Raw genomic sequence first — 14,438 nt, 5'->3', positions numbered from 1 at the left:
ACTGTCTCATCCTTTCATATGCGCCTTCAGGACAACCCTGACAGGTAAGAACTGTTACATATTTTTGAAATGAGAAAACTGCAGTTCAGAGAGATAAATTGATTTGCCTGAGGTTATGTAGCTAGTTCTGGAGGAGGGCATGGTGACCCACTCCAGTATTCTTGCCTGGAGAATCCCCATGGACAGAGGAGTCTGGTGGGCTGCAGTCCATGGGGTCGCAAAGAGTTGGATATGACTGAGCAACTAAGCAGTCATGCATGTAGGTAGTTATGGGGCTTCCCTGGTGGCTCAGTGGTAAAGAATTTGTCTGCTAATGCTAGGGACATGGGTTTGATCTGTGGGTTAGGAAGATCCCCTGGAGAAGAAAATGGCAACCCACTCCAGTATTCTTGCCTAGAGAATCCCATTGCAGGAGTCTGGCAGGCTACAGCCCATGTGGTTGCAAAGAGTTGTATCCAACTCAGCACACACACACGTAGGATGTAGCTAGTAACTGCTGTTCATCCCATTTTGAAATTCATGCTCTGTTATAGTGCTGCCCGCATCTCAGGTACCATTGCCACCGCCCCCCGCCCACCCTGCTGTGCCTCCCAGGGTAGATCAGATTTTTTTAAGTGAGAGCAGTGTCAGGAGTGATAGGTAGAAACAGGGTGATTGCCAATCCAGGGTCATTCTATGAGTATATTCAGAATGAAATGTGAGGAAAGATCCAAGAAGGCAACATAACTGGGAGAGAGAGAAAAAAAGAAAACAAACAAACAAAAAAAAAACACAGAATACACACCTAACTACAACTGCAGAAAGGAGAATTTTCCCACGAAAGGCTCTAACTTAATAACCTAATGCATAGCCTGGCCATCTCACAGCACAGAACAAAGGATTGAGCAAATACCACAGGAGAACTAGCCGGCTACCTACCGGCCCCTCCTCGCCCAGTGGCAGAGAGGCAGGCTTTCAACAGCCAGAGCCAGAAGGCAAGGGGCTGCTACTATCTCAGCCCCAGAGAGGGCATCTTCCACCAAACTGGGAGCAGGCTTGCAGCTGCTCTTCCTGAGATCCTGGATGGTTGACATCCACCAGAGGGTCGTAGCCTGAGATCAGCTCTCCAGAGGAGACATACTACACACCTGAGACAGTGCTCTCATGGCACACCGAGGAAACAAGTGGCCAGGATCAGGAAGGTGATTAAGATGCACAGTCCACCTGGGACAGTGCGCATGCAAAGCACCTGGTCACCTGAGCTGCTCAGACCTGGAATTGGCATAAAACAAATGCTCAACCCACAGAGACTGTGCCAGAACTGTGTCTGAGTGTCTCCTATGGAGGTGTGGGTCACCAGTGGTCTGCTGCAGGGGCTCTGGGTACAACAGACCTGGGTATGGCATAAGCCCTCTTGGAGGAGGTTGCCATTAACCCCACCATAGAACCACCAGAACTTACACAGGACTGGGGAAACAGACTCTTGGAGGGAACAAACAAAACTTTGTGCACACCAGGACCCAGGAGATAGATGCAGTGACCCCACAAGAAACTGACCCAGACATGCCCATGAGTGTCTAGCAGCCTCCAGTGGAGGCGAGGGTCAGTGGTGGCTTGCTTCAGGGTCAGAGGCACTGAGTGTAGCAGTGCATGCATGGGACCTTTTGAAGGAGGTCTCCATTATCTTCCTTACCTCCACCATAGTTTGACCTCAGGTCAAGCAACAGGGAGGAACACAGCCCTGCCCATCAACAGAAAACTGGACTAAAGATTTACTGAACATGGCCCCGCCCATCAGAACAAGACCTAGTTTCCACCCCCCACCCCACCCCCCCACCCCCCAGGCAGTCTCTCCCACCAGGAAGACTGATAAGACTCCCATAAGCCTCTTATCCTTATCCATCAGAGGGCACACAGAATGAAACCACAATTACAGAAAACTAACCAAACTGATCAAATGGACCACAGCCTTGTCTAGCTCTATGAAACTATGACCCATGCCATGTAGGGCCACCCACGATGGAGGAATCATGACCAAGAGTGCTGACAAAACATGGTCCACTGGAGAAGGGAATGGAAAACCACTTCAGTATTCTTGCCTTGAGAACCCCATGAATCGTGAGAAAAGGCAAAAATGTATGACATTGAAAGATGAACTCCCCAGGTTGGTAGGTGCCCAATACACTGCTGGAGAAGATTGAAGAAATAACTCCAGAAAGAATGAAGAGACAGAGCCAAAGCAAAAACAACACCCAGTTGTGGATGTGACTGGTGATGGAAGTAAAGTCCGATGCTGTAAAGAGCAATATTGCATAGGAATGTAGAATGTTAGGTCCATGAATCAAGGCAAATTGGAAGTGGTCAAACAGATGGCAAGAGTGACCGTCGATGTTTTAGGAAGCAGCGAACTAAAATGGACTGGAGTGGGTGAATTTAATTCAGATGACCATTATATCTACTATTGCGGGCAAGAATCCCTTAGAAGAAATGGAGTAGCCATCATAGTAAATAAAAGAGTCCAAAATGCAGTACTTGGATGCAATCCCCAAAACAACAGAATGATCTCTGTTCATTTCCAAGGCAAACATTTAATATCACAGTAATCCAAGTCTATGCCCTGACCAGTGATGCTGAAGAAGCTGAAGCTAAATGGTTCTATGAAGACCTACAAGACCTTCTAGAACTAACACCCAAAAAAGATGTCCTCTTCATTACAGGGGATTGGAATGCAAAAGTAGGAAGTCAAGAGATACTTGGAGTAACAGGCAAATTTGGCCTTGGAGTACAGAACGAAGCAGATCAAAGGCTAACAGAGTTTTGCCAAGAGAATGCACTGGTCATAGCAAACATGCTCTTCTAACAACACAAGAGAAGATTTTACACATGCACATCACCAGATGGTCAATACTGAAATCAGATTGATTATATTCTTTGCAGCCAAAGATGGAGAAGGTCTATACAGTCAGCAAAAACAAGACCCAGAGCTGGCTGTGGCTCAGATCATGAACTCCTTATTGCCAAATTCAGACTTAAATTGAAGAAAGTGGGGGAAATCACTAGACCATTCAGATTTGACTTAAATCCCTTATGAATATATAGTGGAAGTGACAAACAGATTCAAGGGATTAGATCTGATAGAGTCTGAAGAACTATGGACGGAGGTTTGTGACATTGTATAGGAGGTAGTGATCGAGACCATCCCCAAGAAAAATAAATGCAAAAAGGCAAAATGATTGTCTGATGAGACCTTACAAATAGCTGGGAAAGGAAGAGAAGCTAAAGGCAAAGGAGAAATGGAAAGATACACCCATTTGAATGCAGAGTTCCAAAGAATATCAAGGAGCGATAAGAAAGCCTTCCTCAGTGATCAGTGCAAAGAAATATAGGAAAACAATAGAATGGGAAAGAATAGAGATCTCTTCAAGAAAATTTGAGATGGTGTTGGAGAAGACTCTTGAGAGTCCCTTGGACTGCAAGGAGATCCAACCAGTCTATTCTGAAGGAGATCAGCCCTGGGATTTCTTTGGAGGGAGTGATGCTAAAGCTGAAACTCCAGTACTTTGGCCACCTCATGCGAAGAGTTGACTCATTGGAAAAGACTCTGATGCTGGGAGGGATTGGGGGCAGGAGGAGAAGGGGACGACAGAGGATGAGATGGCTGGATGGCATCACTGACTCGATGGACATAAGTCTGAATGAACTCTGGTAGTTGGTGATGGACAGGGAGGCCTGGCATGCTGCGATTCATGGGGTCGCAAAGAGTCAGACACGACTGAGTGACTGAACTGACTGAAGGGAATATTTCATGCAAAGATGAGCACAATAAAGGACAGAAATGGTATGGACCTAAAAGAAGCAGAAGATATTAAGAAGAGGTGGCAAGAATACACAGAAGAACTATACAAAAAAGATCTTCAAGACTCATAACCATGATGGTGTGATCACCTAGAGCCAAACATCCTGGAATGCAAAGTCAAGTGGGCCTTAGGAAGCTTCACCATGAACAAAGCTATTGCGGGTGATGGAATTCCAGTTGAGCTATTTCAAATCCTCAAAGATGATGCTGTGAAAGTGCTGCACTCAATATGCCAGCAAATGGAAAACGCAGCAGTGGCCACAAGACTGGAAAAGATCAGTTGTCATTCCAATCCCAAAGAAAGGCAATGACAAAGAATGTTCAAACTACCGCACAATTGCATTCATCTCATACAATAGCGAAGTAATGCTCAAAATTCTCCAAGCCAGGCTTCAACAGTACATGAACCGTGAACTTCCAGATGTTCCAGCTGGATTTAGAAAAGGCAGAGGAACCAGAGATCAAACCAGTATCCACTGAATCATCGAAAAAGAAAGAGAGCTCCAGAAAAAAACATGTACTTCTGCTTTTTTGACTATGCCAAAATCTGTGTGGATCAGAACAAACTGTGGAAAATTCCTACAGAGATGGGAATACCAGACCACCTGACTTGCCTCCTGACAAATCAAGGTCAAGAAACAACAGTTAGACCTGGACATGGAACAACAGACTGGTTCCAGATTGGGAAAGGAGTATGTCAAGGCTCTATATTGTCACCCTGCTTATTTAACTTATATGCAGAGTACATCATGAGAAATGCTGGATTGGATGACGCACAAGCTGGAATCAAGATTGCCCGAAGAAATATCAATAACCTCAGATATGCAGATGACACCACCCTTATGGCAGAAAGTGAAGTAGAACTAAAGAGCCTCTTGATGAAAGTGAAAGAGGAGAGTGAAAAAGTTGGCTTAAAAGTCAATATTCAGAAAACTAAGATCATGGCTTCTGGTCCCATCACTTCATGACAAACATAAGGGGAAACAACAGAAACAGTGAGAGACTTTATTTTTGGGGGCTCCAAAATCACTGCAGATGTTGACTCCAGCCACAAAATTAAAAGACGCTTGCTCCTTGGAAGAAAAGCCATGACCAACCTAGACAGCATATTAAAAAGCAGAGACATTAGTTTGCCAGCAAAGATCCATCTAGTCAAAGCCATGGTTTTTCCAATAGTCATGTCTGGATGTGAGAGTTGGACTATAAAGAAAGCTGAGCGCTGGAGAATTGATGCTTTTGAACTGGGGTGTTGGAGAAGACTCTTGAGAGTTCCTTGGACTGCAAGGAGATCCAACCTGTTAATCCTAAAGGAAATCAGTCCTGAATATTCATTGGAAGGATTGATGCTGAAGCTAAAACTCCAATACTTTGGCCACCTGATGCAAAGAACTGACTCACTGGAAAAGACCCTGATGCTGGGAAAGGTTGAAAGCGGGAGAAGAAGGGGACGATAGAGGAAGAGATGGTTGGATGGCATCAGCGATGCAATGAACATGAGTTTGAATAGGCTCCAGAGTTGGTGGTGGACAGGGAAGCCTGGCATGCCAAAGTCCATGGGGTTGCAGAGTCAGACACAACTGAGCAACTGAACTGAACTGAAGCTTTTTGGGGGAGAACATCAATAGAATATTAGTGGAGCTCAGATCTGCCCAGCTGGGTGGTGGTCCTCAGTAGGTCCTGGTCTTACTGTCTTACTCCAGTTGGCTAATGCAATCTCCTTAGGATGTAACAACCATAGTACTGTGTGAAATCCAGGACTCAAAAAAAAAAAAAAAAAAAAACCCACACAGCTTAATTGAGATATAACTGACATACAATAAACTGTATGTATTTAAAGCATACAACTTGATAAGTATTGGTATAAATATGCTCTCAGGAAACTGTCATCACAATAATGATCATATTTTCCACCTCCCAAAGTTTTCCTTGTGTTCCTTCCTGTTCCTCCCTGCTCCCAGGTAACCACTGATGTGTCATCTGTCAATATAGATAAGGTTTGGGGGGGGGGGACTTCCCTGGCAGTACAGTGGGTAAGACTCCATGCTTTCAATGCAGGGGGCACGGGTTTGATCCCTGGTGAGGAAACTAATATCCTGCATTCCACATGGTATGGCCAAAACAAAAAGTAGATGTTTTCATTTTCTAGAATTTTACAAGAATGGAATCATATAATATGTATTACATTTTTGTCTGGCTTCTTTCAATTAGCAGAATTATTTTGAAATTATCCAAATTGTTGTATGTATTATAAGATTTGTCCTTTTTATTATTATTTATCTATTTACATAGTGAGGGGTTGTGATATAATGAGATATATATGTTTGGTCTTTGTCTCCAGGTCTACCCTGAGAATTGTCTGAATGATAAATTTCTCAGCATGCTAATGAGATGATTTGGCTGAGGGGTCCCTGGATAGCTTCAAGATAGGAGCTGGTCACCAGAAAGACATGTTGGAATTCTCAGTGTCCTGATCTCATGTCTTCAGGATGGGAAAGGGACTGGAGACTGAAGTACTCACCAATAACCAGTGATTTAATTAATCATGTGCATATAAAACCCCTTAAATAATAGGTTCAGAGAGCTGAGTTAGTGAACACAAGGTGCTAGGAGGGTACCACACCCAGAGAAGGCAGAGAAGCTCTGTTCTCCTCCTCCATGCTGCTGCTGCTAAATCACTTTAGTCGTGTCCGACTCTGTGCGACTCCCAGAGACGGCAGCCCACCAGGCTCCCCCGTCCCTGGGATTCTCCAGGCAAGAACACTGGAGTGGGTTGCCATTTCCTTCTCCAATGCATGAAAGTGAAAAGTGAAAGTGAAGTCGTGTCCGACTCTTAGCAACCCCATGGATACCTTGTGCTATTCATCTCTTCCGTCTAGCTGTTCCTCAGTTGTGCTCTTTGCATCAGGTGGCCAAAGTACTGGAGTTTCAGCTTTAGCATCAGTCCTTCCAAAGAACACCAGGACTGATCTCCTTTAGGATGGACTGGTTGGATCTCCTTGCAGTCCAAGGGACTCTCAAGAGTCTTCTCCAACACCAGTTCAAAAGCATCAATTCTTTGGCACTCAGCTTTCCTCACAGTCCAACTCTCACATCCATACATGACTACTGGAAAAACCATAGCCTTGACTAGATGGACCTTTGTTGGCAAAGTAATGTCTCTGCTTTTCAACAGGCTATCTAGGTTGGTCATAATTTTCCTTCCAAGGAGTAAGCGTCTTTTAATTTCATGGCTGCAGTCACCATCTGCAGTGATTTTGGAGCCCCCAAAAATAAACTCTGACACTGTTTCCACTGTTTCCCCATCTATTTGCCATGAAGTGATGGGACCATGATCACTATTTGCCATGAAGTGATGGGACCAAGATGCCATAATCTTTCTAAATGTTGAGCTTTAAGCCAACTTTTCACTCTCCTATGGTGACTGTGCCATGAAATTAAAAGACGCTTACTCCTTGGAAGGAAAGTTATGACCAACCTAGATAGCATATTCAAAAGCAGAGACATTATTTGCCAACAAAGGTCCGTCTAGTCAAGGCTATGGTTTTTCCTGTGGTCATGTATGGATGTGAGAGTTGGACTGTGAAGAAGGCTGAGTGCTGAAGAATTGATGCTTTTGAACTGTGGTGTTGGAGAAGACTCTTGAGAGTCCCTTGGACTGCAAGGAGATCCAACCAGTTCATTCTGAAGGAGATCAGCCCTGGGATTTCTTTGGAAGGAATGATGCTAAAGCTGAAACTCCAGTACTTTGGCCACCTCATATGAAGAGTTGATTCATTGGAAAAGACTCTGATGCTGGGAGAGATTGGGGGCAGGAGAAGGGGACGACAGAGGATGAGATGGCTGGATGGCATCACTGACTGGATGGACATGAGTCTGAGTGAACTCTGGGAGTTGGTGATGGACAGGGAGGCCTGGTGTGCTGTGATTCATAGGGTCGCAAAGAGTCGGACACGACTGAGCAACTGAACTGAACTGAACTTTCATCAAGAGGCTTTTTAGTTCCTCTTTACTTTCTGCCATAAGGGTAGTGTCATCTGCATATCCGAGGTTATTGATATTTCTCTCGGCAAACGATTTCAGTCCTTAGAATTTCCAAATCAAATTTATAATCAGCTTGTAGATTTCTATGAAAAAAGTCTGTTGGGATTTTAACTAGGATTGTCTTGAATTTATAAATCAACTTGGGGAGAATTGAGACCTTGTATCAAGTGTTTCAATCCCCGAAGATGGTAGTTTTCTTCATATATTTATGTCTGTGTACTAAAAAGGTTTCACTTTTACCTTTCCAAGCTGAATGTCTTTCACTTCTATTTTTTTTTTTTAATTTCACTGGCTAGACCATTTAATACAATATTAAATTGAAGCTGTGATAGCAGACATTCTTGCCTCATTCCAGAACACAGTGGGAAAGTATTTAGTCTTTCACCACGGTTTTTAAAATAAGGTCATGTTGTGCTTTAGTTGCTCAGTCATGTCTGACTCTATGCGACCCCATGGATTGTAGCCCACCAGGCTCCTCTGTCCTGGGGATTCTCCAGGCAAGAATATTGCAGTGGGTTGCCATGCCCTCCTCCAGGGGATCTTCCCAACCCAGGGATTGAACCCAGGTCTCCCACATTGCAGGCAAATTCTTTACTGTCTGAGCCACCAGGGAAGCCCTAAATAAGGTTAGGTTCTTTAAGATTATTCTTATTTCCTGAGGTAAGGCTGTATTTAATATAAACTCAAAACTAACTGCTTTTGCTGCATCCCATAGGTTTTAGATAACTGGGTTTTTTGTTGTCATTTGTTTCTAGGTATTTTTTTATTTCCTTTTTGATTTCTTCAGCAACCCACTGGTGGTTTAACAACACATGGTTCAGCCCACATATGTTTGTGATTTTTACAGTTTTTTCTTGTAGTTGACTTCTAATCTCACAGTCTTGTGATCAGAAAAGATGCTTGATATAATTTCAATTTTCCTAAATTTACCAAGGCTCACGTTGTGGCCCAGTATGCAATTAGTTCCTGGAGAGTGTTCCATGTGCACTTGAGAATGATGTATATTCTGCTGCTTTTGGATAGAATGCTCTATAAATATCAGTTAAGTCCATCTGGTCTAATGCATCTTTTAAGGTCTGTTTCCTTACTCATTTTCTGTCTGGATGATCTGTCCATTGATGAAAATGGGGTGTTACAGTCACCCACTATTATTGTGTTAGTATTGATTTCTCCTTGATGGCTTTTAGCATTCGCCTTTTATATTGACATGCTCCTATGGTAGATACACACATATTTATAGTTGTTATATCTTCTTCTTGGATTATTGATCCCATGATCATTATGTAGTGTCCTTCTTCCTCCGTTAGTCTTTATTCTAAAGTCTATTTTGTCTGATGTGAGTACTACTACTCCAGCTTTCTTCTGATTTCCATTTGCATGGAGTATCTTTTACTCTCCCCTCACTTTCAGTCTGTATGTGTCCTTGGATCTGAAGTGGGTCTCTTATAGACAGCATATATATAGGTCTTGTTTTTGTATCCATTCAGCCAATCTGTGTCTTCTGGTTGAAATATTTGATCCATTTTTGTTTAAGGTAATTACCAATTATATGTTCCTATTGCCATCTTATTAATTGTTTTGGAGATTTGAGGATTATCTGTAGTGTTGTGTTTGGACTGCTTTTTTGTTTTTCATCTATTGTATATTTTTGGTTTGCAGTTACCATAAGGTTTTAATGTAGCAGGCTATATATAAAAACACACACACACACACAAGACTGTTTTAAGTTGATGATCTTTTCATTTTAAATGCATTTCCAATATCTTGCACTTGCACTCTCTTCTCATGATTGCTGCTTTTTATATCATATTTGCGTGTGGATGGTTCCCTACCTGAGAGGCTGTGTGTGTGGGTGATTCCTACCTGAGAGGCTCTGTGATAAGGGATTAAGGTATTCCAGGAGCATTTTATAAATGTAGAGTAGTTTTGCTAAATTTTGAATCTAGTAAAAAAAATTAACTATACAATAAAATTAATCATCTGTACTAGGACACTGTTGAGAGTAAAAGGGAGGACTATTAATATGTCAGGACAACAGGCATTAATTGGAACCATCCCAAGCAAACCAAGACATCTGAGGGAAAAGTCAAACTTTTCTTACCATATTGTATCACTATTACATATATTTTTATGTATTCAATACCATGTTCATAGCCCAAAATAATCAGATTTACCATTTGTTTCATTTTATTTTGAAGCATATTATTTAAAATAATTTGTGTATTTAGTCAGTCCAGAATGGGGAGACCACTATGAAGAACTGAAAGAGAGAACACCAGCTAAGGCACAGAGATTTGCATTCAAATCCCAGAATGCCACTTCACAGCTGTGACCTCAAAGTATACCCTCTTAGTTGAGCCTCAGTTTCATCCTCTGCAAAATAAAAAGGATAGTATCCACTTTAAAGTTATTAGTGGATCAAACAAAGTAACATTTGATCAAGGAAGGTATCCCATAAAAGCTGGAAAATGTTATTATACACATGGACAATGAATATAAAGGGAAACACTACAAGACATATCTGACAGCAGTTGCAGTGATGTTACATTACAGGAGGTGTACAGATTGTTTGTAAAGTAAATATTACTACTTCTCTCACTGAATTTATGTGCAGTATGGTGTTCTGGGTCTTTCAGCAGCCACAGGCATGACGGCAATCATTGTTTATCAAAGAATGAGCACTATGCTGCTGCTGCTGCTGCTGCTAAGTCGCTTCAGTCGTGTCCGACTCTGTGCGACCCCATAGACGGCAGCCCACCAGGCTCTGCCATCCCTGGGATTCTCCAGTCAAGAACACTGGAGTGGGTTTCCATTTCCTTCTCCAAAGTATGAAAGTGTAAAGTGAAAGTGAAGTCGCTTAGTTGTGTCCTACCCTTAGCGACCCCATGGACTGCAGCCTACCAGGCTCCTCCATCCATGGGAGTTTCCAGGCAAGAGTACTGGAATGGGGTGCCATTGCCTTCTCTGAATGACTGCTATAGTTGTCTTTATTGTTAAACCTCAAAAAGAAAAAAAAATCCCATTACCTTTAGCATCTGCAGAGTTGGACATGACATTCAAGAACATGTTCCCACTACATTCTCACTATGTATCAGCTACCCTGTTAAGTTCTCTGGTCCCATCTTTGGAGCTAAGAACAACAGGTCAGCACCAATACAGCCTTGCAGCTTGAGTTTATAGAGGAAACATGTGACTTACTGAGTATCAGGACTCTCTCAAGAATTAGGACTGGCTTAGCCACTATTTAACTGCATGATCTAGGGCAAACTGTTCCTATAAAATGAGGCAACAGACCAGAGGATCATTAAAGACCCTATAAACTCTGACATTTTATGATTCTAAGATATTCTTGGTATTTTACAAGTATAAATGACTGACTTCTTGGATATTTTCCTCCCCTTTCTCACAAGAGAAGATAAAGTTTAAGCATAACTAAACAGAAAGAGATGTTTGAAAGAGATTTCAAGTAGTTTTAGGATACAGTTACAGCGATAAACACAAGTAAAATAATAGGCATTCAATTAAGAAACATTTATTCTTTCCCACATGAAAATGTAAATACAATTGTAAACATACACTAAAAAATGTTTTACAAGGTAATCTGCTATATGACCATGATCTTGAGGTGTTAGACGAGATAATTATTAAAGACCCTGTAAGTTCTGAACTGTATAATTCTAAGACTTTTTTGGCACTTAACAAATCTAGATGACTGCCTTCACTTTGGGGTATTTTCTTTCACATTGTCCAGTCTATTCTCATTACAGAAGAAAACAGCATATAATTTCAGAAATAGTAATTTTAAGTAGAGATTTAAAATAACTTCAAGATACATTTATAGTGAAATATAAAGGTAAAATAGTTGCTGAGTCAGGAAACACTTATTCACAGAATGAATTTCATTTATGGAAAATAATACGAACCAAGTAACATTTCTCTTACAAGGTAACTGAATTCTTTTATTAATAATTTTGTAGCTAGAGACATGTATAACACAACATTTACACAGTACTAATTTCAAAATAATATTTTTGACCTCTAAGAATGAAAGTTCTCAGTGACAAGCTTTAAATGTGCCACTTAGCTCAGTGGGTGTCAACTCTGTCATAAGAGACAACTACACACAAACAGGGCACCACCCATGCGTGAGAAAGTGAAATTAGAAACTTTCAAGGCTGAAAAAAAAATTCCTCCAAAGCATAAATGATTACGGTCCAAAGAGCATGTTTACAAATAAAGTTATTCAAATGAGCAAGTGACTTAATTTGCATGCTAATTTTCTTACTGCTTCCTGATTTCTGATTTGGAGGGCTATTTATGGTGTTATCTACTGTGCAAGACATTGAGAACAGTAAGAATCTTCAGGCACGGTCCCAGTGGTATGCTGGTAAATCTTTAATAACAAGCTCTTGGGGGGAAGGGAAAAAAAGCCCTTATCTATAGCATTCACCAATTTCTGTGGTATAAAATACTCCCACTATACCAGATTTCATGCTAACAATAGTTTGAATAACTGTTTCACAAAATTCCTAAAACTAAGAATCATCTTTCACAAACCAGTACAGTATATAAGCCAGCTCCAAGACATCAGTGGTTGGTCCTCACCCTCATGTAGCTTATAATCTATTCACAGGTACATATTTTAGAGAATAGGAAAGAATGGGGAAGATAGAGATAAAATATAAATAAATAACATATATTTTATAAGTAATTTTAAAAGTTAAAAGGAACACTAAAATCTGAGGAATTTTCTTACTCTTGTTTACATTTAGTTCAGGAAATTAAAGTGTAGCATATTCAAGAGAAAGTAAAGGATGAGTGGAATAAGGAAAAGAGAAGACATCCTAAGATATATGGTAACAGTAATCACGTTTAAGTTGGAAGAAAATATCTACTAAAATAAGGGCAAATCTAATGTAACTTTCAAAATTTTTTCTTCTTTAAACCCTTTCAATTCAGTTCACAGTCCTGAAGATTTGTCCTCTCCTCTTTGGCTGCAGCTTTGATTAGATTAACTAGCTTATTTTGAATAATACTGAAGAACATACCACTTCACATCACTCATACTATCAGCTCAAATAAGTGGAAAACTAAATTCTGGAGTCTGAAAATTGAACTTCCTTTGCATAGTCACCCTGCTGAATCAGATCTTGGGCAAGTGCCGGCTGGGGTGACCTGGAAATTCTTCTGGTAGCAAAACGTGGAGTCTGCAGGTTGGGCAGGTCCCCTGTTGTATCAGCCAAGGTCTAATGCACTAAGGAGCAAAAAGATTCATGTCAGTCGCTCAGATTTAGCCTAGCAGAGGCAGGTGTAACTCTATACATCAGGGCTGCTAACCCTTCTGATGGATCTTAGAGCCTTATTTGGTGGATTGCCATGAAAACTGCTGCCATCAAGGCACTTTGTCCATGGTTTGCTGAGCAATATAGTTAGTAACAGGACAACACTTTTCAGCCAGTTTATTCTAATAAGTTCCTTTCTCCAACCCCAATCTTCAGGTAGATTAGCACTTCTTCCTAACAAGGACGTTAGGAAACCTATATTTTTTTTCTATTTATTATCTATTATTCTAATTGATAATCTAGAAAAAGTCATATCTAAATATACAAATGTCACAAATATGTTGTATCAAGTACTTATGGTGTTTGAAGTTAAAATCTTTAGATAATGGGTATACTTTTAAGATCACCTTTCTTTGGTGATAATGGTAGTACTCTTTGGCTATGAACTATCTATTAAGTTATTTGCTTGAATACTGACTCTCCAAAAACAAATCATTTTACCTGAATGAATAGTGGAGAGCCTAGCCAGATGAGAGAGTATTAAGAGTATGAAGAATAGGCAGTAGACATGAGGCCCATTACCTCTATCCCTAGACAGTAACCCAAATGAATTACTTGCTTTCTATTCAATGAGCGATGGCAAAGAATAAAATAAGTTTATGAAACATTTATTTTCTAAATAGATCTTTAGGAAAATCAGACTGGACATGGAACAACAGACTGGTTCCAAATAGGAAAAGGAGTACGTCAAAGGTGTATATTGTCACCCTGCTTATTTAACTTGTATGCAGAGTACATCATGAGAAATGCTGAGCTGGATGAAGCACAAGCTGGAATCAAGATTTCTGGGAGAAATATCAATAACCTCAGATATGCAGATGACACCACTCTTCTGGCAGAAAACAAAGAATAACTAAAGAGCCTCTTGATGAAAGTGAAAGAAGAGATTGAGGAAGTTGGCTTAAAGCTCAACATTCAGAAAACTAAGATCATGGCATCTGGCCCCATCACTTCATGGGAAATAGATGGGGAAACAGTGGAAAGAGTGAGAGACTTTATTTTTTTGGCTCCAAAATCACTGCAGATGGTGACTGTGGCCATGAAATTAAAAGATGCTTACTCCTTGGAAGGAAAGTTATGACCAACCTAGACAGCATATTAAGAAGCAGAGACATTACTTTACCAACAAAGGTCCATCTAGTCAAGGCTATGGTTCTTCCAGTAGTCATATACGGATGTGAGAGTTAGAGTGTAAAGAAAGCTGAGTGCCAGAGAATTGA

General features: G+C 40.9%; 1 protein-coding gene across 16 annotated transcripts in view; it reads right to left on the bottom strand.

The window, feature by feature from the left end:
* Positions 1–11,392: 11,392 nt before the first annotated feature.
* Positions 11,393–14,438, bottom strand: part of DZIP3 (DAZ interacting zinc finger protein 3) — a 129,878-nt gene continuing 126,832 nt past the window's right edge. For all 16 annotated transcript variants that reach the window (XM_070787405.1, XM_070787416.1, XM_070787403.1 and 13 more), the window contains one exon: positions 11,393–13,130. In XM_070787405.1, the coding sequence (XP_070643506.1) occupies positions 13,020–13,130 (111 nt within the window). In that variant the 3' untranslated portion in view covers positions 11,393–13,019. The remainder of the gene's footprint in view (positions 13,131–14,438) is intronic.

The sequence above is a fragment of the Bos indicus genome, chromosome 1, assembly GCF_029378745.1.
Source record: "Bos indicus isolate NIAB-ARS_2022 breed Sahiwal x Tharparkar chromosome 1, NIAB-ARS_B.indTharparkar_mat_pri_1.0, whole genome shotgun sequence".
Taxonomy (NCBI): Eukaryota; Metazoa; Chordata; class Mammalia; order Artiodactyla; family Bovidae; genus Bos; species Bos indicus.
Note: the sequence above shows the minus strand (reverse complement) of the source record. Positions and strands in the feature narration are given on the sequence as shown.